Below are 20,739 nucleotides of genomic sequence, written 5' to 3' on the forward strand. Positions count from 1 at the left end.
AAGAGCTGTAAGCTAAAATGTGAAGCTTTTTCTTCAATAATTTGGTCTGCACCCCCTTTCCCTTTGGGCCTACTCACCACTGGGGCATGCATGCTGAGAGCTATTCTGAAGCAAAATGTGTCCCTTATAGAATCATTGAATCATAGAATAGCAGAGTTGGAAGGGGCCTACAAGGCCATCGAGTCCAACCCCCTGCTCAATGCAGGAATCCACCCTAAAGCATCCCTGACAGATGGTTGTCCAGCTACCTCTTGAAGGCCTCTAGTGCGGGAGAGCCCACAACCTCCCTAGGTAACTGATTCCACCGTCGCACTGCTCTAACAGTCAGGAAGTTTTTCCTGATGTCCAGCCGGAATCTGGCTTGGTCTGAAAGAGGCTCAATGCTCCTATTTTCACTGGAGATGTCAGGAACAGAACCTGGGAACTTTTTTATGCAACACGTGTGTTCCATACTGAGCCAGGGACCCTTCCCAACGTGCCATCAGATGAATTTTGAGGAGTGACAGCTGGAATCATCAGGAAAGGCCTGCTTGCTGAGGACAGGCCTTTCGAGTGGCAGTGCCCACACTTTGCCCAAGTGGCTCTACTGGCTGTTTATAGAATCATAGAATTAGAAGGGGCCTACAAGGCCATCGAGTCCAACCCCCTGCTCAATGCAGGAATCAATGTACATGAGGTTCCCTGGTAGTTGCCCTTCCAGAAACTGACCAGGCCTAGATCTGCTTAGCTTCATCAAGGTTGCAGCATCCCATGCCATCATACCAGATAAACCGATTGGCAAAGGCAGTTTATTTTGCTATTCAGATCTATCTATCTATCTATCTATCTATCTATCTATCTATCTCTTTTATGCTGGCTTGTGTAATATTTGTATGCTTCTTTTACAGCTTTTTAAAAGGATGTTGGTGTGGGTCACCCTGATATGGTGCTTGCAGGCCCCGGGTAAAAAGAAATAAACAACCATCAAACTCGTAAATTGGGGCATTGCCCCCCTGATCTCTCCTCAAAGTGCCCCTCTCCTCCAAAGGAGGGGGAGAGAGAGAGAGAAAATGTTGCTGACACGGGTTCTAAAGTCAAGTTTAGATTCTGCCCTCCCCAGAACCCGACCATATAATAATGTATTTGTAAATCCATTCCCCCAAGCCTAGCTTAGTTGCGACCTACATTGGGGTCAGAAAGTGCTGATCTGGCGGATGATGGCTCAGCAAAACCAAATCCCTCTTTGTCAACTGAATTTTCCATTTATAGCGAGCCCTGCTTCCAACCCTCCCCGGGGCGTTGTGCTGTCCTACCCTTTGAATTGCATTCCCGATGCCACTCTTAAGAGACAGCCCTGCTAAATCATTCTGGGCACCGTCTGTCTCCAAAGCCATGTCAAGTCCTCTTCACATCAGGTTTTAGCTCGCTCCACCAGTGGGTAAATGGAAAGCTTGGCTTTGTTTCCTGCGCTGTGCGTAAACTGAGAGTCACTGACAGGCATTAGAAGAGTGTGCGGAGGATTCTGGCTGGGTGTCGGGCTAAAGGAAATATTTATTTGAGGATGTCGAACTTCATGAGTCAAGGGCTTAGAAGAGACTGACGGGTCTGGCTGGGTCATGCAGACAGGAAACAGCTTTGCTGGGCCCTCTGGTACATGGTGAAGTGTCACAGTTCAGTGACAGAGTGCACACTTCGTGTGCCAAAGGTCCCTGGTTCAATCCTGGATATCTACAGGCATGGTTGGAAAAGACTTCTGTGTGAAACCCTGGGAATCTACTACTAGGCAATGTAGATAGTACTGAGACTGGTGGTTCAGTGGTCTCACTCAGTGTAAGGCAGTTTCTGATCTCTTCCAGTGCACAGAAGGTTGTTTTTTTTTTAAAGTGGGGTTTCTAATTGCCTTTGGTGACTAAAAATAAGAAAATCGCATCAGGTGACCCTGCAGGGAATTGCTGTCATTGTAGTCTTCTTCCTCTTCCTTTGCTTTTAAATCAGAAGTGATTAATGTGTGTGCATGCTACTTTAGAATCGTGAAGCAGACCTTGGAGCTTTGGTTTTGAGAATGGCGTTTTCACAATCAAAACATTTACCCATCATCATCGTCTGCTTTTCAACTTATCACAAATGTGTTGGATGTGGAGGGTTAGAATTCAGTTTCTCTCTCTCTCTCTCTCCCCTTTGCGTAGTCAGAGAGAGAGAGAAAGGGGGCCTTCCTAGATGGGGCTTTAGCCTGGTGTGAGCCCCGGGCTCACCCCTGTGCATCCAGATGACACACAGGGTATCTCAGGCTCAGGCAGGGGTGAACCCTCCCTGGACCCGGGGTAACTAGCACTGCTTCAGGCCTGGTTTTTCCTGTGGTCTCGGGCTGAGCCTGAGACCACAGGCATGTAGCCAGGTCCACCGCTTTTCCCGGCTACCAGATTTACTCCTGAGTAGCCAGGAAAAGCAGCAGACGGACCGCGGTGCTCCACAGGAGCGCTGCGGCCATCAGGGCTATGGTGGGGACAAGATGGGGTGGGAAACGGAGGCCTGGGAGATCAGGGGAATCACAGCCCAGGGGACATCAGGGGGGGAATTGCAGGTGGGGGGGACTTGCGGGCAGGGGGGTGAGCGGGGGATCAGACATCGCGGGTGGAGGGGTGGGCGGGGGAAGGAGAACGGGGCCGGGGGGGAGAGATCACGAACAGGGGAAGAAGAATGGGGCCAGGGTGGAGATCACGAATGGGGGGAAGGAGAATGGGGCCGGTGGGGGGGAAGATCACAAATGGGGGGAAGGAGAATGGGGCCAGGGGGGGAGATTGCAGATGGGAGGGAAGGAGAATAAATAATAATAAAAAACCCCTACTTACCTTTCCTGGCTCCTGCGCTGCTGCAGCTTTAAAAATAAAAAATGGCGGCCACGACGCTCTCCTCCAGAGCTCGTCGCGGCTCACGTGTGAATAAGGGTGAGATCTCGCATTATTCATAATGTGAGGTCTCCCCTCCTCTCCCCTGGATTTTATGAGAGAGAGAGAGAGAGGCTCACGTGTGAATAAGGGTGAGATCTCGTGTTATTCATAATGTGAGGTCTCCCCTCCTCTCCCCCGGATTTTCCACCAGGTCTAGCAAGGGAGAGAGAGAGAGAGATCCCTTTATTGCATTAACATTGCATTTTTATTATACCTTTCAAAGAGCTAAGGAAATTGTACATGGTGTAAAATAGGCCACATGGTCACCCCAGGAGTGTGTGTGAGGGTGAGCATGTGAGACTAGTTTCAAAGAGTGAAGTTGCAGGTAGGGATCTAGCAAGGATTTTAATGCAAATTTCACACGTTGAGCTCTTATGCAAACCCAAATTCGCACTTGGAATTCTTGAGTGGAGTCCACCAAACAAAACATGTATAGAAAACTTTTTTTCCTATCAGGGTGGGTGCTAAAAGACTTTATATTAGGAAAAATGCTTGCAACAATGTGTGTCATAGGAAATTCTTGGCAAAAATGCATATATCTGGAGGAATGTTCACCCAAAATGCTTAGGAATTTTCATGCGAAATTTAAAAAGAAATCCTCACAGTTCGGGGGTGTTGGAGGGAACTTAAGACTTGGGGAAAAAAATCAGTGTCCAGGATGAAATTAACATACATGCATACATATATAAAAATGAGAAACTGAGCTAAACTGAAATTGACAGATTTGTCCTAGTTGTAGGGTGCAAACAAGGTGTAAATTACAAGAGGAGTAAATTCACCCAGTGCGTTTTTAATAATGTGGATACTGCCAGTAACCATGCTGCTTCTTTCTTTTGTGACCCCTCATTTTATTTTATTTTATTTTTCTTTTGCAGGCATATCAGAAGGCATTTTCCCATGTAAGTTTCCCTTTGTCTATTTGATCAATCTAAGCAATCCTCTGTTTTACTAAGTTTTTTAATCAGCTGTTGAATATTCCTGTGGGTGGGGATGCAGGTGGAAGTGGCCAAACCCTTATCAATCCAAACTAGAAAAAAAGTGAACATTATTATTATTATTATTATTATTATTATTATTATTATTATTATTATTATTACTGTGGCCAGGAATATGGTCTGAAGGCAGACAGTGCACCAACTGTGCTGAAGCTAGTTAACTGTATTTTGCTGACAGATTGCTTGAGGATACTGCATTGACTTCTATCAAAGAAGTGTGGAACATCCTATATGCCAGCTTCCCCAGCTTGGTGACTTCCAGGTGTTTTGGACTTTGACTCTCCTCAGTATGGTGTTGCAGGCACCTGGCTGGGTCTGGGTCTGGGACTCCCAGTTGGGTGTCTGTGGAACATCTCCAGGCTCATGGGTCAAGCACCCACGTGGCCCAATGAGTGCTCAGCAGCCATCTGTCCTCATCCAGAACCTCTATTATGTGTGACAGTGGAGGCTCCGGAAATTGTTTAAGTTCCCCTGCTGTGTAAATGGAGGTTATAAAGGCCCCTTTTACGCAAGACTAAAGACATGAATGGAGCATTTGTTCTTTTAATCTTGCATTCATATGTGCGACAATGGCGGCTCCAGAAATTGCATCATGGATATAGCAGACTATGATGGCAGAGTGATATAGCATCAACACCATGGAAAGCTTTTGATGGTAGGGGCTTCACATAATTTAGATTTTTAATGTGTATTATTGTGAAATGTAGTATAGTTTGGTCTGTCTGTAATTTCCCCTTGAACACAAAATAAATGTCCCTTCTTTGCTCTCTTGCTTTCAGTCGAGTATACTCCAAGTCCCAGCCCACTTATCACGGTGACACATAAGCCAGAAGAGGACACGTTTGGGGTAAGACTTGTGGGATAGATGGTGGAGAAAGTAGCTTGATGTCGATTGTGGGGCTTGTTTTGTGGAAGCCTGAAGTGAAGCTATTATTTGCCACCAATTTTGCTGTGCTTCACCGTCGTCCTTATCTTCTGTTCTGTACTGGAGTGCTATAGTACAAACCCTGTCTTTGGTATTCAGGCCAAATTATCATGCCACACACTTGGATATCTTCCTTACTTGCATCTATGATTTTACCCATAATCCTTGGCTACCCCTGTTTGCCAGGAACCTCCCTCCTTCTCATCTAAGCCCTCCAATCCTTTGAAGCCTTCCTTAACTACCCTCCCCCTATCCCCTTCCCCATTTGCAACAAAAGTCCTGGGTTGAGTTGGTACATTCAGCAGAACCTGGGCATCAATTGTTTCCTGGCCTGGATCACTTCTTACAGTGGAACGGTGGTGGTGGTTATATTTCAGTGCTCCCATGGGGAAAATGATCAGGGGTCTGGAAACAAAGCCCTATGAAGAGAGAGTGAAAGAATTGGGCATGTTTAGCCTGGAGAAGAGAAGATTGAGGGGAGACATGATAGCACTCTTCAAATACTTAAAAGGTTGTCACACAGAGGAGGGCCAGGATCTCTTCTCAAGCCTCCCAGAGTGCAGGACACGGAATAACGGGCTCAAGTTAAAGGAAGCCAGATTCCAGCTGGACATCAGGAAAAACTTCCCGACTGTTAGAGCAGTAGGACAATGGAACTAGTTACCTAGGGAGGTTGTGGGCTCTCCCACACTAGAGGCCTTCAAGAGGCAGCTGGACAGCCATCTGTCAGGGATGCTTTAAGGTGGATTCCTGCATTGAGCGGGGGGTTGGACTGGATGGCCTTATAGGCACCTTCCAACTCTACTGTTCTATGATTCTATGAAATACACTCCATGGGCATAGATATACAGCACATCAGGAAGAAAACTAAGCTGAGCTTTTCATTTTGTCTTTGTTTGTGTATCTTTGAGTGCAGGGTCCATTGTATGTAGAGGAATATTCTACCGAGCTGCTGCCTCCTCCTCCAGCCATTTCCCATCTTGCTGCCTGTAGTCAGAAAGAAATGCAGAAAACATCTAGGCAGATTTGATAAAGCACAACTTGTATAAATAAAAGCATGAGGATAATCCAGGATGGGATAAAGAACCAGCCTGCAAGGAACAAAACATCTCTTTATTTTATGTGATATGTATTTCATTTTTAAAGGAAGAGTTGTTTTTTGGTTTTTTGGGTTTTTTTACAAGCCAAGCCAGTTGCGCAAAGCAGAATGAATATTTTCCCAAATGCAGAGGGAAGAGCCCCTGAGAGAAAGCTGCCTGTGTACCGAAAAGCCGGGAATAAATATTCTGTCAATATGTACAGAAGGAGCTGTTATCGCCTCCAGGAAAGCTCTTGGTTTTTGAACCAATCCCCTGTCTGCTCTTGTTTCTCTCTTGCCTTTTTCTCTGGCTTTGTCCGTGGCTTTCCCTCACTTTTCTCCCTTCGCTCCTTAGCTATGAGTGAGAAATTTCTTCCATCTGAATTTTCACATGGATATACCAAATTTACCCCTGCTGCCCGAACGCACAATCTTGAAACAGAGCCACATACCGGGGGGGGGGAGGGGATGTCCAAAAAATGTGCACGGCAGGGAAAATGTGCAAAACATAATTCCATGTGCTGTAGAAACATGGGCACAGAAAAAAAGCGTACAGGGATGAAAATAATGCAAGGAAATGTGTGGTTATACAGGAAATAGCTTGCAAAACTGTGCATGTTAGGCAGAGGTGTATAAATTTGTGGAGGGGAACTGTGCAGAAAAATATTGATGACCCCCTGCTCTGTTTCTTGGTTACATCTGAATGAGGTCTGTTCATGCAGGTGCAGGTCATTGGTTCCACTGTCTAACAATTAGGAAGTTTATCCTGATGTCCAGCTGAAATCTGGCTTCCTGTAACTTGAGCCCATTATTCCGTGCCCTGCAGTCTGGGATGATGGAGAAGAGATCCTGGCCCTCCTCTGTGTGACAACCTTCCAAGTCCTTGAAGAGTGCTATGTTATCTCCCCCTGACATTAGACTTTAGACCTGCACCAACACTTTTTTATTTTTATGCAGATATTTATGCAGCATAGCCTACCGTTGTATGTAAATACAACTTATTCTATGTATTAATCATTATTATTATGTTTCTATGGTTTGGGTACTCTGCTTTGAAAACTTTAGATGGAAGCAGTTTACAAATGCCCATAAATAAATACATCAATAAAAAATGTTGCTGTTGTTGAAAATTAATGTTTGAAATCTCACCATTCTGCAGAGGATTCCCTGGCTATGTTTCTGCTCTGTTATTGCAAAATTGCAGCAGTATTCTATGGCATGCAGTTTCAATATCACAACTAGAAGCCTGTGATTGCAATTCAATACACACTTACCCAGAAGCAATTTCCACGTAACCCACTATACTTCTGTGTAAGACATGTGTAGGACAGTGCTATCTGACATCTAATTGATAAGTAGCAATGCATATTATATCTGTATATCACAGATATTATACACACACACACACACACACACACACACACACACACACTGGGGTGTAAATATCCTTAAATGTTGCAATAGCACTACTCAATGATTCTCTAATATCTAGGTTATCCATTACAGGTATCCATAGCTGTTGGACTTGCAGCCTTTGCCTGTGTCCTTCTGGTGGTCCTCTTCATTATGATCAACAAATATGGTCGGCGATCAAAGTTTGGAATGAAAGGTACAACACAATTCCTTCTCCTATCCCTCTGTTGAATTCTATTCCAGGAAAGTTATGGGGTGGGTTATTTTCCCACCCTCTTTGTATTGCATGTATATTTGCATTAGGGATGTGAATATGTATTGGAAACACAGCTAAGTTGACCTAAATCAGGAATCTCTAAAGTTTTGTGCTGTGATGCAAAACAAAGATTGATGGCTCATGCATGGTTGTGATGGTGGACCATCAGTATCAATTATCGGTCTGTTTCTAATGCATTGTTTGGGAGGGAGGTCAGTTTTTTAACGTTGCTTAGTAGAGGATGATATTCATCCCATTGTCATTGTGAATAATTCCATTCCTGAAATCTAAAGATAGTCTAAAGAGAGAAAGCCTATAGAGATGTAAAGGTTGAAAGGAATGTTCTTTGTTTCAAGGTCTATGCTGGATTGAGTCCCTGGGCTTCTTACCTGGGCTGTTTGATACTGGGGTGGATGATAAGAGCATGGGGCCTGACTTATTGAGTACTGCCTGATTTGTCTTGGATCTTCTGATGTTTATGCCTAACCTTGAGGCTGCTTTGGAGCAGGGCTTGGTATACATACACATACACACACACCTGTCCTGTTCTGACCATGAGCAGGAACCCACTGGGCATGGCAGATGCTTGAAGGTGCCTTACTCCATCAGGTAGCAGATAGGGATAAGATGGGGTTGCAATAGCTTGGACTAGAATCATGCCAAATCTTTTGAGCTTGTCATTTTTGGCAGTTTGGGGGGGGCAGGGAGGTCAGGAGCAAAATGAATACCTCAGTGAAAGAAGGGGAAGGAGAACATTTTTGAGAATGTTCTAGCTGGGCAGGAGGGCAAGGGTTCCATTGATCTCTTAAGAGTAGGAGGTGAAACTCTACAAGCCCCATTCTTGGTCATGACAATGTGGGGTGTTTGCATGAGGCTCTGTGCAGCCAGGAAGGAGATCCTGAAGGCTCAAGAAATTGTAAAACTTCATGTAGTCTCCTGCACATTCCGGGAAGCACTGCTAAATGAAAGCCTCTCTCCTAGGAGACCCATGGCACTGCAATAGCATATGGAATTTTTCCACACACACACCCCTACACTGGAAAAGTAAATAGAACCACTCCCCAATGAGAAACTTCAATGAGATTTCCCCCTCCCTGTGAAAGAAGCAAGGGGGAAAAACAGGGAGGGAAGGGTTTCGTGAAAGTGCACCACCACCTTGGATAGCTCTAGACAACTTACTCAAACAAGGTTCTGAAGCTCAACAGAAACCCACAATCCCTCATTACCACCTCCCAGGCTGTGCCCCCTTCTTGAAGAGTGGAGATCTTTAAAAACACAGGTAGAGGGACATGGGGCCTGCCAGATCCCATCAGTCCTAGCTGGCTTAGCCAATGGTGAGAGGAGTTGAATCCCAACAAAATCCAGAGGGTTCACATGTTCCACATCCCTGATTAAATTGATACTTCTCTGTCCTAGAACTCTATTGTTTTCTACTTAGGACCTAATTGATACCAACTGTGAATGACTACTGAAGCCACACACCCCACCCCAAACAATGTGTGAGATTGCCAGTGTATCTCATGATCCCCTTTTAGAGTGTGTGTGTGTGTGTGTGTGTGTGTGAGTGAGTGAGTGAGGGTGCTATTCGGATGCTACGTGCCTTTTAATGAGTGTTCCTCCTTGGATAAGCTCTGCGACCAACTTATAGTTTCCACTGTTTCTCTCATAAATCACAGACATAAATGTCCCTCTGCAGAGTTAATTCTTTTTCTTTATCCTCCACCCCAATCTTTTTAGAGGCTTTTTATTGGTAAGGCCATTAAGTAGAATCCACAGTACATGGAGGTACCTCAAACATCAGAGGGTGGACTCTTCATCCTCTGATTTATCTAGTCAAGAGTTCCATAAGCACAAAGCATGTGTGAATGTCCCTTACTTATTTGCGTGGGTCTTTCTTCCTGACTTCTCTTGCCCCACCACCTCCACACCACTAACGCTGCATGTTTGGGGCCCTGATCCACAAAAGCCATTGTGACATTTGCAAATTGATGAGAAGTCTATCAACTCCCAAAATAGTTGTTGCATGCACAATTGGTTTAACTCTGCATTGTTTCCTATCCAGTAGTATGGAGTGAATGCCCATCTGAGTTGGTTCTTGGCTTAATGTTAGACCCCTGGGGCAGCAGATGTGTTCTGTCCAAGGGGATCTGACAGATGGTGGGGCGGGGCCAGTCAGGTTCAAGAGCAAAACCACAAATTAAGTCAAAGCCAGTGTGGTGTGAGAGCCAGTGTGGTGTAGTGGCTAAAGTGTTGTACTGGGAGTCAGGAGATCCGGGTTCTAGTCCCCACTTGGCCATGGAAGTCATGAGACCCTCATCCCATGCGAGTCATGAGACCATCATCCCACTCAGCCATGGAAACCCACTGGGTGACTTTGGGCCAGTCACAAACTCTCAGCCCAACGTGCCTCACAGGGTTGTTGTTGCGAGGATAAAATGGAGAGGAGGAGGATTATGTACGCCACCTTGGGTTCCTGGGAGGAAAAAGTTGGGATATAAATGCAAATAATAATAATAATAATAATAATAATAATGTTGTTGTTGTTGCACATTTCTTTTTTCTAAATTGAGTCAGGCAAACAATGATGCTCCTATCATCTGCAGCCCAAGGGATGGTGACTGCAAAATGTCACCTGCGGAGCTGCCTTTGATTTTCAATAATAATAATAATAATAATAATAATAATAATAATAATAGTGATGTGTTATTATATTTATATCTCTCCCCCCCCCCATTGCAAGAAACCCAAAGTGGCTCACATGATCCTCCTCCTCCTCTCCATTTTATCCTCCCTGTCCAATAAGTACTCAGGAAAAACTCCTGAGCTCCTAAAAATGATGGGGGTGTTTTGAAAAAGAAAAGAAAAGAAAGAAGACCCCTCAACAAATGGCTACATTTAAAAAGATATGTGGAAACCATTTCTCCGTTCCCAAGGAGAAATTTCTTGAAATTCTCACCTCTCCCAGCCTTTTTTGCCTGGGTTTCCACCCACCTACCCACAAAATGCCAAAAATTGAATGGTTAATTTTTTTAGCCCAGCACTAATAATACTGATGGGTTCATATATACCCAGAGAGAGAGAGAGAGAGAGAGAGAGAGAGAGAGAGAGAGAGAGAGAGAGAGAGAGCATTAGTTACTGGGTGGACTAGAAATGTAACACACGCACACACACAAAGAGAGAGAGAGAGCATTAGTTACTGGGTGGACTAGAAATGTCACACACACACACAGAGAGAGAGAGAGAGAGAGAGAGAGAGAGAGAGAGAGAGAGAGCATTAGTTACTGGGTGGACTAGAAATGTAACACACACACACACACACACACACAGAGAGAGAGAGAGAGAGAGAGAGAGAGAGAGAATTAGTTACTGGGTGGACTAGAAATGTAACACACATAAAGAGACAGAGAGAGACAGAGAGAGAGAACACACAATCAATTTGATCTGAATGAAAATCCCCTATTCTGGGTCCTTAAAATCACTAAGCTTCTGAGATGAAAGGAAGGAGGGAGAGAGCAGCCATGGAAAAGGAGGAAGAAAGGATAATCAATGATTGCTTGCAACACATTCTGTGATGTTTTAGGAATTACATTATCATTGGCTCATTTGGTATTCATTTCTAATAGCCCTGATCAGAGCGGCTATATGAATGTGGATGTCAAAAATACTTGTGGAGCCGATACACTGTAATTTGGAATTGGTTAATAGGCACTTAAAGCAAAGTGGCTGCCTATCTGATTATGATTGGGGGTCCTTAACACTTCCCCTATAAACATATGGTAACTGTCCTCTGAGCTGATAGCCCAACGATGCCAGCATTGTGAATTTAAGGGGACCAGTTCTTGCAGTGTCACCTTCTAGACAAACAGAGGTGGCTCAACAGAGCCAAAGCAGAGCTGTGGAGGGCTGTACTGACACTTTGACCGAGAAGTTATGTTCTTCAGGCCTGAACGGCATGTGCTGGATGCTAGAAAAGCTGGATTCTGAAGTTACATTAAGTAGGACGTCCCGTTCTGATGATCAAACAAAAGTTGAAGACATTTCTCCTTCTCTCATAACACTGGAACCTGAGATCATCACATGAAGCTCAGTGGTGGGAGATTCAGGATACATAAAAGAACGTACATTGTCCCATGACACATAGTTAAACTATGGAATTCGCTATTACAAGATGTTGTAATATCTTGTATTACAAGAATTCGCTATTACAAGACCACTAATCTCTGATGGCTTTATATTCCTGGAGGAGAAGGCTATCAATTTGTATCCCACCCTATATCACAAGGATCTTGTGTTCCACTGAGTGCTGCTGCTGCTGCTTCTGCTTCTGCTTCTTCTTCTTCCTCTTCCTCTTCCTCTTCCTCTTCCTCTTCCTCTTCCTCTTCCTCTTCCTCTTCTGTGATCTGCATTTTAGGACTTTCTGCATTTGTCAGTGTTATGCCCTCTCTTTATTGGGTTTTTAAAAGCCTCTGGGTCTCCTTTGCTCCACCCTGTTTGCTTTCACCTGCCTTTGAACCTGAGGAATGCTTTCAGTGGGACTCGCGACCATAAGTGCTTTATCTCTTGCCAAATTGAAGATATATATATTTTTTGATTTCAGCATCGTAAAAACTGCCTAGTTCCTGCTTGTAGGTTCCCTGCCATCGATTAAAGAAAACACAATCTTTGGTCATGAAAAGCAATAGCTTAGCAGAACTTTTGTGCACATTCTCTCAGATGCACCCTATAGTGCAAAAAAAGAAAAAGAGAGAGAAAAAAAAAGATTGCACAGGAAGGACCCATGCACCCCCCCCCCAATAGAAGCACCCTCCCCTTGGCTTTTAATAGAGCACGGGCACATGTGTTTTAGCTACAGAGACTTAGCTATAGAGCCTCTAGCATGGATGTGATATCTGGCTATGAACATAAAAAGCCCTCTCTCATAGTCTAAGGCTGGATCCCCATGTGTCCCGTTCTAGGAAATCTTGGGTGTGTGCCTTGAAGCCCTGTTGTACTGATGAGACCCAGGCCATAGCTCGATGGGGCGATATCCTGGGGCAATCCCTTTGCATCCACATGATGCACAGAGGATCCCTGGAGTAGGGAGGGATTATCCCTCCCTTGCCCTGAGAACTTGCCCTTGCCTTTGAGCCTGGTTTTTCCATGGTCTCTGGCTGATCCCGAGACTGCGGAACGTGCGTACAGGCATCAAAGTTTGTCCCAGCTCCTCACGGTTACTTTCAAGGAGCTGGGACCCGTGCACAGAGCGCAGAAGCTCTGTGCCCCTTGGGGGTGGGGTGGGGGGAGTGGGAAAATTATTTAAAAAAAAAACAAAAAACTTTGAGCGCATGAGTTTCCGTGCGCTCTTCTCCCGTAACAAAATCAAAATGGCGGGTGCAATGTCCTCTCCCTCCGAAGTCATCGCATGCTGCGTGTAAAAACAGAGGGGGAGATCTTCACCCCTCTGTCGTGCTAGACCAGGTAGGTCTAGCTGAGGCCTGGGTTTCTGTCTAACAGGGCAAGGAGCAGGACTGTGGCAATGTTTTGGGTCCAACCAAAGAGCACAAGGAGTTGAACTAAACTAAACGATGCACCAGCAGCAGCCGGGTAGCAAGTAAGAAGTACTATAAGTGCCCCATCCTTTCCTGAAACATCAGGAGAGCCCTGAACTGGCATATACTCAGGTTCCTGCTTTCTCCTCTCAAGTAGGTCGCAGAGATGGATGTTTTCATGTTTTCCAATACGTATTACTGTTCTTGGGCTAGACATCATCTCAGGCTCATTATCATTTTTTTTGCTTTTGTGAGCCTGGAGTTGTTTGTGGAGGGTACTGTGTTCTGGCCTGAAGAAGAAGCCCATGGGACTTAGGGTAGCAAAGAAGGCTGGATACTGCAGCACCTAGGATAACTCCTCATGAACCATTAGCTCTGAGGAGGTCTCAGGCCAGACAAGTATTCTATGCTTCATTCCAGAAGCCCCTTCCTAGACTCCATCTCTTGCCACACAGTAGTAAACCTTAAAGGTTCAGGCCTCTGGCCTGGAGCCTAGCACTCTTTCATCTCTCCAAGAGCTCATGTTGGACATGTTGCCAGGATTGGTGCACCATCTCCATGGATTTAGGAGCTCTCAGAGAAGGGTGTGCTGTCCCAGTGCTGGAGCTAGGCTTGGCGGCTTTAGTTATTGTTCCAGACTCAAGGGTCTCAGGTTCTGGTTTCTCCAGCATCTTAGGCGTGGAGATCTTTGGCTCTGTAGTGGTGTTTTGACCTTTATTGACACTACTGACTCCTCAGCCTCTAAGCCCATATCCAGATCATTGCTGGACTCTGGGGATATCAAATCATCTCACTTTGAATCCTCTCCAGGATGGGTTGTCTTCTAAGGTGGCAAACTCATGCTTCTCACGGCCCCAGCATATGCTCGGATACTCTACGCCCTCTTCTGAGAAGATGGTCCTGGCCAATTCTGATTTCATGCATGGGTTGGTTTTGAGACATGTGTTTCAGCCACACATGTAAGACATCTCCAGGCTTCTCATAAAAGAACAGTTGAACTGAACATCTTTCATGGATATTTGATCTATTGTTAACATAAACAGCCAATGGTTTAACCTTGATTGCCTAATTAGTGCTGGAAGGAACAAATACAAGTGATTCCATTATCCCTTTTCTAGAGAAAATGTGTCTTGGGGTTGTTGTTGTTTTTTTCTTTAAAGACAGAATGTTTTAGTGTGACCACATCTGGTTTCTCTTTCTCCTGTGGGTTCGGTGAGTATACAGCAGTGACTCCTAAAGTTGTTTATAGCCAGGCTGGGATGCAATCCATTAACATGGGGCTGGTGAAAATGATTTGCTGGTTTATTAAAGCCCAGCAGAATCCCAGAACAAGAGTCTGTTGCAGATTTCTGCCTTTTTGCCTGGCGGAACATCTGTAGGGCAGAGCAAGCTGAAAGCAGGAAGGTTGTGGGGACGATGGGTTAATGAGGAGCAGTAGGAGGCTGGTGACCTGGCAAAGTATTGCTAGCATCATGTGAATCCTCCAACTATGGCAGCTGTTGTCAGAGCCTGCAGGAAAGGGAGGGGAGGGTGTCAGGCTGAGTCAGGGTGAAGGAGCTGAGAAGATCTCCTTTGCTCATGGCAAATCTGGAAAGGACTGAGTTATATGGCAGCTTGGTGCCCTGTTTTTCTCTTTGCTTCAGCACCCCAGAACGCTTGACTTTTTGCTCATTAATGCAGGATTCCCTTACAGTTTTGGATACTTTCAAAAACATCCGCTCATCTATCCCACCCCTGTGTGTGTATGATTGTGTGTGTGCGTGTGTGTATGTGTGTGCCCTTTACAGTTCCATCATAGGTGTGCCACTAGTTGTCTGTGTGTGTGCTTGTATTCCTCATTGTTATAATGGCCCTATTCCAGAAGATGGATGTGTTGCCTCTCATGAGAGTAAAAGTGGCATTTTCAAGGGTTGGCCAGAAAATTACTTAATCCCCCCCTTTTTTCTGGTTATGGAAGCACAACGCAATCTCTCCTTTGAAGTGTGGCAGCATATCTCAAGATGCATCCACAGGGAAGACCAGAATAGCATTTGGTTACAAGGAAGCCTGAGACACAAGGTTCACTCAAGCAGCTCATCTTTGCATGATTCACTTCCTTGAAGAAAGAAGGGAAGGAAGGAAAAAAAAGAAAGAGAAAGAATATCCTGTTCTTGGCAGCTTTAGCAGAGGCAAATGCACAAAAACGGACTAGCCTTAACAGAATGCAAATGGTTGATAAAAAACAAAGTTAAGGACCATAAAATGTGCAACGTTTAATGTAAAGCAAATGGATTAAAATTGACAATATTTTCTGGGCCAGATATACACTATTGCTTTAAAGTGCTTTATAACAGTTTTATAGCGCTTTAAAGCAGTTAAAGCGCTTTATAACTGTTATAAAGCGCTTTAAAGCAGTAGTGTAGATCTGGCCCAGATAAGAGCACGTCTATTTCTAAATCGAACACCCAAAGAATTGATATCTCTTTTTCTTATGGCCAAGACACATTTCGACCAGGAGGTCCTCTTCAGTAGCCCAAAATCTAGGCTTGTACGTGCAAAAAACATTTAGCAAGTGGGGCTGACTGGTTTTCGTCATTCCCAAATAGAATCAATAGTGTTCACAAATGAAACGTTTCAGTCAAGGCTCAACTGTAGCATCTCATACAACAAGCTTTAGCGGAGAGCCAAAAGGAAGGGGCTGCAAAGGAACCAACCCATTTCCTGAGTTTCAGTCCCTCCCTGCTTGGCCGAGAATGTTTGAGGAGCTGAGAAATAGTGCTGGGTTGCTATATGTGGAACGAGTCCCATAGATAATAAATGCTGGTCTCCAGGGAATTCAAATCAGTGAGTTTTTAATGGTTTCCTGTCATTGGAAAACTGTTAATTATCCTTAACTGCAACAATGTCTAGAAAGGCTGGTTGAATAGGAAGTAAGTGGAGAGGGTTTTTTTGTTTAATCAAACTAAAAAGAGATACATAGATGCCTAAGAAATGGCATTTGGACATGTTTTCTAAAGTACTTTTATTCGAGGTCCTTGAATAATAGAGTGGTCTCCTACTCCACCCTTGTTTCTTCCCCTCCATACCTTTATTTCCGGTTTCTGTTCAGAAGGCTCCATGTATGGTTGGTTGATGTTTGAAATGGTGTGATGCGGTGTAACAGACTCTTACACTAAGGCCCGTCGCATAAATTTTTCTCAGGCCAAGCACCACCACTTGAAAAACTGAGGGAGGGGTAATTTAAACTTTTCTCCTAGCTATGAGGGAAACAGGTTTAATATAGGATCTGCTCAAAATATACTGTGGGTATAATCTGGTGTGGGTGTTTAATAACTGCAAGGCAGGTAAATAATGCCAAGCCGACATGTGGTATTTGGTAGCTAACCGAAATTATAACAAGTTTATTCTTATTTAAAAGTTTTAAATAAAAATATAATACTTTCAATCCTGCTTAATCTGAACTCTCCACACACTAACCACCTCACTCTCTTTATACCAGTCCTAAGTCTCTAGAATCTAAACTCTTCTTACTCTACAAATAAACAACTCTCCTTCACATGCACTACTCACAAACTCCCAACACTATCTTTATATACTCCTTCCACCCCAACTTAGGGTGACCATATTTGGGAAACCAAAAAAGAGGACACCTAGTGTGTGTGTGGGGAAGCAGCTTTCTGAGTCCTGCAGAAAGTACGTTATTCCCCCGCCACCTTAAAGAACCCGATTGGAGTGGAGGAGGGGAAAGGATTTCATTCTGCACCACCACCATCCACTCCAATTGGGGCCTTTTCTATAATGTCCAGGAATGACCCACTTTCCCCTTTAAGACCTCAATTGGAGTGCAGGGTGGGGGAATGATGTGCCTCAAGAAAGCATGTCATTCCCTCCTGCCATGCTAATGGCAGCCTTAAAGGGGAAGGCGTATCATTCCAGGACATTATTGAAAATTATAGAAAATCCCCCCGACACCATGGAAAGAACAAAAACCAGGACAAATCCAGGGAAATCCTGACAGTTGGTCACCCTACCCCAACTATTACATCATAAACTACACCTACTCATTTCTAACATTCTACATTTACTAGACATACTAACCCAGACATATACAATATATGTCAGTTTGGGGTAGTGGCTGAAGTGTTGGATTGGGAGTCGGAGATCCGGGTTCTAGTCCCCAGTCGGCCATGGAAACCCAATGGGTGATTTTGGGCCAGTCAGACTCTCAGCCCAACCCACCACACAGGGTTGTTGTTGTGAGGATAAAATGGAGAAGAGGAGGATTATGTACGCTGCCTTGGGTTCCTTGGAGGAAAAAAGGCATGATATAAATACAGTAATACAATAATCAATTGTGGGGTAACGACACATTTGGACGTTCATACAACAATGGGAATGGAATGAGAATGGGCAAAATTGATCTAGGTGATATTATCACTTTCACAGGTGTTCATTTATCTGTCCATTCTGTCCCATTTCTGAACTTATCAATATTTAAAAACAATAACAAAAAATAGCTTTGGCTATTGGGTGGAATGCAATCAATCAATCAATCACAATCCAATCAATCACAACAGCACAAACCCCCTTACACTAGGGATGTGAGAACCAGCAATTGTGAGCTCATCTAAATCCTCCCAAAATCTTTTTGACGTCCATTTGGGCTCACTCCTGTTTTTGTGTTTGACCTGTCTTTTGGCTCGCTGGAATGCAAAAAGTGTGCCTTTTGCACGGGAGAAATAGATATGCACTTTTATGTGTGTTTTTCAAAAGTGGGCCCTTTCCCCCATTGACTAAAGCATGAAAATGTACTCTTGTTTTCAGAAAACCTGCAATTTAAAGTGTGTATTTTTATTAAAAAAGACATAAAAAATACACACATTTTTTTTTAACATAATCACAAATGTGGGAATTCAAGAGGTAGCTGGACAACCATCTGTCAGGGATGCTTTAAGGTGGATTCCTGCATTGAGCAGGGTGGTTGGACTTGACAGGGCCTTTCCACCTCTGCTATTCTATGATTTGTGACTATTTCTTGGGGGGAAAACACACACTTCTGGTGATGGATGTGCAAACCAAACTGGTGTGGGGGAGCCTTCGTCTCATACCTCTGTCTGTTTGCAGAAAAGGGCAACTAAAATGTCTCCCCTATGAGAGAAAGTTACAACAACTGGGGTTGTTCAACTTGGAAAAAAAGGAGGCTAAGGGGAGACACGACAGAGGTGTACAAAGTTATGCATGGTGTGGAGAATGTGGAGAGGGACACATTTTTTTTCTCCCTCTTTCATGATACTAGAACCCAATGGGGGTCATCCCATGAAGCTGATGGATGGGAGATTCAAGATGGATAAAAGGAAGAACTTCTTCACAAAGTGCATAATTAAACTATGGGATTTGCTACCACAAGATGTACTGACGGCTACCCATTTGGAGGGCTTTAAAGGGGGGGGGAGGGTGTTAAGGATTGAACTTGAGCCTGGCCCTTTTGCATGCGGCATCTGTGTTCTATCGCTGAGGGCCTTGCTAGACCTACCTGATAATCCGTCTGGGAGGCGGGGCAACGGCACACTACAGCTAGCGTGCGCCGTCGCCCTTTTCCAGATGTCAGCACGCAACGGGGCAAGGGAAAGCCCTATCGTGCACTCCGTGTTTTCCCCCTTAAAGGGCCATGTGTGCAGGACCGCACCGCCGAAAAGGTAAGTACTTTTTTTAAAAAAATAAGGGTCCCCGCTCCCCCTGCCCCTGATTCCCCCCCACAATGCCTGATCACTTGCCCGTCCACCCCCTCCCCGATGCCCTGCCCCGTCCTTCTTTCCCCCCTCCCCAATGCCCACTCACTCGCCTGTCCTTCTTTCCCCTCATCCCCGATGCCCACTCACTCGCCTGTCCTTCTTCCCCCCATCCCCGATGCCTACTCACTCACCTGTCCTTCTTTCCCCCATCCCCGATGCCCATTCACTCGCCCATCCTTCTTTCCCCCATCCCCGATGCCCTGTCCCCGTCCTTCTTTAACCCCCTCCCCGATGCCCGTGCCCATCCTTCTTCCCTCCCTCTCCTGCCGGGTCCAGCCTTTCCCTCGGCCCCTATCTCCCCCCCCCATGATTCCCCCCCCCCGGCCCGATGGGCACAGCGCTCATATGAGCAGCCGGGAAAAGCCACGGACCCTGCTAGACCTTCTGCAGTCCCGGCCTCAGGCCCGGGCTGTGGAAAAGCTGGGCCATAAGCGAATCCGCTTATGCCGGTTCAAGTGAGGTCTTAGCCCAGCCTGATCCCGGAATCCCCTGTGCGTCCTCTGGATGCACAAGAGGGAGACCGGGGCTCACACCGCACTAAGGCCTCGTCTAGCAACGGCCTGAGTTACAGCACCTCCTCCAGTATTGGTATTGTCATGATTGTTAACATCATAATTCTGCAGTACCTTGACATAGACTTGGAGGAAGTTGAGGTACAGGCTGCTCCACCCAAGGAGACTTTTCAGTACCTATCGGAGGACATGGCCCTACCTTCATCTTTGGATTCAAACAATGAGTCCCCATTTCCCCAACCTCAGCAAAACCAACAGATACAGAATTGGGCAACCGTGTTTCAAAAACATGTGTGTACACACACACACACACACACACACACACACACACACACACACACACAGAGCCAGATGGGGCAAACTACAGGACAAGCCCTAGCAGCCTATAAAATTCTTCTGAATGTGTTAGCTCTCCTCTGAGACAATATCCTTCCATAGCTCAAATATGTAGGAAGAGCTCCAGACAGCAAGATCTGCTAGGGTTTGTCCATGGTCCAACTTTCTTGACCTCTGCTTAGGCTGATGGGCAGGTCTCATTTGAATGAGAAGAAAAACACATTGTAATTGAAAATGGGTGTGAGGCAGACTTGAGTTTCAAGGTGGAATTCAGAGGTCCTCGGTGAGTCTAGTTGATTCTCACATCCTTACTGTAGCCAGGGTGGGAAAGAAGGAACTGGAGATGTGGGGTGAGGGGACAGCAGAGAGAGACCTTATAGAAGATTGAATGGCTGTCCATACAGTGGGTGCTTCATCATCCTTGCACATTTATGCACAGCATATTCCCTGCTATTATCAGCATTAAAGAGGAGAGAGGGAGGGAATAATTCCTCAAGGTAGAACAGGGAGTAAAGCAGGTTGAGTGGTGGGTGGGATGGCAGCAGCCATGGCTGCTTCTTCCCCCGTTGGCTTTAATTAATGTTTTAATTGGGCCCTGTTTACTCGGTGGTTATCTTCCTTTTCTTTTTGAAAGATGCTGCAAGCCCATTAGCGGCGATAAAAATGTGCTTTGTGGAGGCTGCTGGTAGGCATTCATCATGTTCTTCATTCTCTGGTTTGCTTAAGGGACACAAGATGTTTTTGTTTGCGTTGGCTCTGCAGCCGGGAAGCTGAAATGCCCCCATTTTGCCACCCCATTCATTAGCAGTGAGAGGAGGGGAGGGGCATATTGGGGTGTGTGGGAGTGTGTTTGGGTGGTGGAGGCAAACTTCTCCCTGGGTGGATTGACTCCTGGTGGCCACCAGTAGAGAAATGCTGCACCATCCATTGAAACACTCCATTAACGATGCTACATGATGAGGTAGCATCGCTCACAGGTGTCTTATAGGAAAAACAGA

General features: G+C 45.2%; 1 protein-coding gene across 1 annotated transcript in view; it reads left to right on the forward strand.

Moving 5' to 3' along the window:
* Positions 1 to 20,739, forward strand: part of NTRK3 (neurotrophic receptor tyrosine kinase 3) — a 464,240-nt gene that overhangs the window by 193,466 nt on the left and 250,035 nt on the right. Inside the window, exons 9-11 of the mRNA XM_063142789.1 lie at positions 3,803 to 3,826; positions 4,702 to 4,769; positions 7,432 to 7,534. Coding sequence (XP_062998859.1) covers positions 3,803 to 3,826; positions 4,702 to 4,769; positions 7,432 to 7,534 — 195 coding nt within the window. The remainder of the gene's footprint in view (positions 1 to 3,802; positions 3,827 to 4,701; positions 4,770 to 7,431; positions 7,535 to 20,739) is intronic.

Source organism: Elgaria multicarinata, chromosome 16, assembly GCF_023053635.1.
Source record: "Elgaria multicarinata webbii isolate HBS135686 ecotype San Diego chromosome 16, rElgMul1.1.pri, whole genome shotgun sequence".
Lineage (NCBI taxonomy): Eukaryota > Metazoa > Chordata > Lepidosauria > Squamata > Anguidae > Elgaria > Elgaria multicarinata.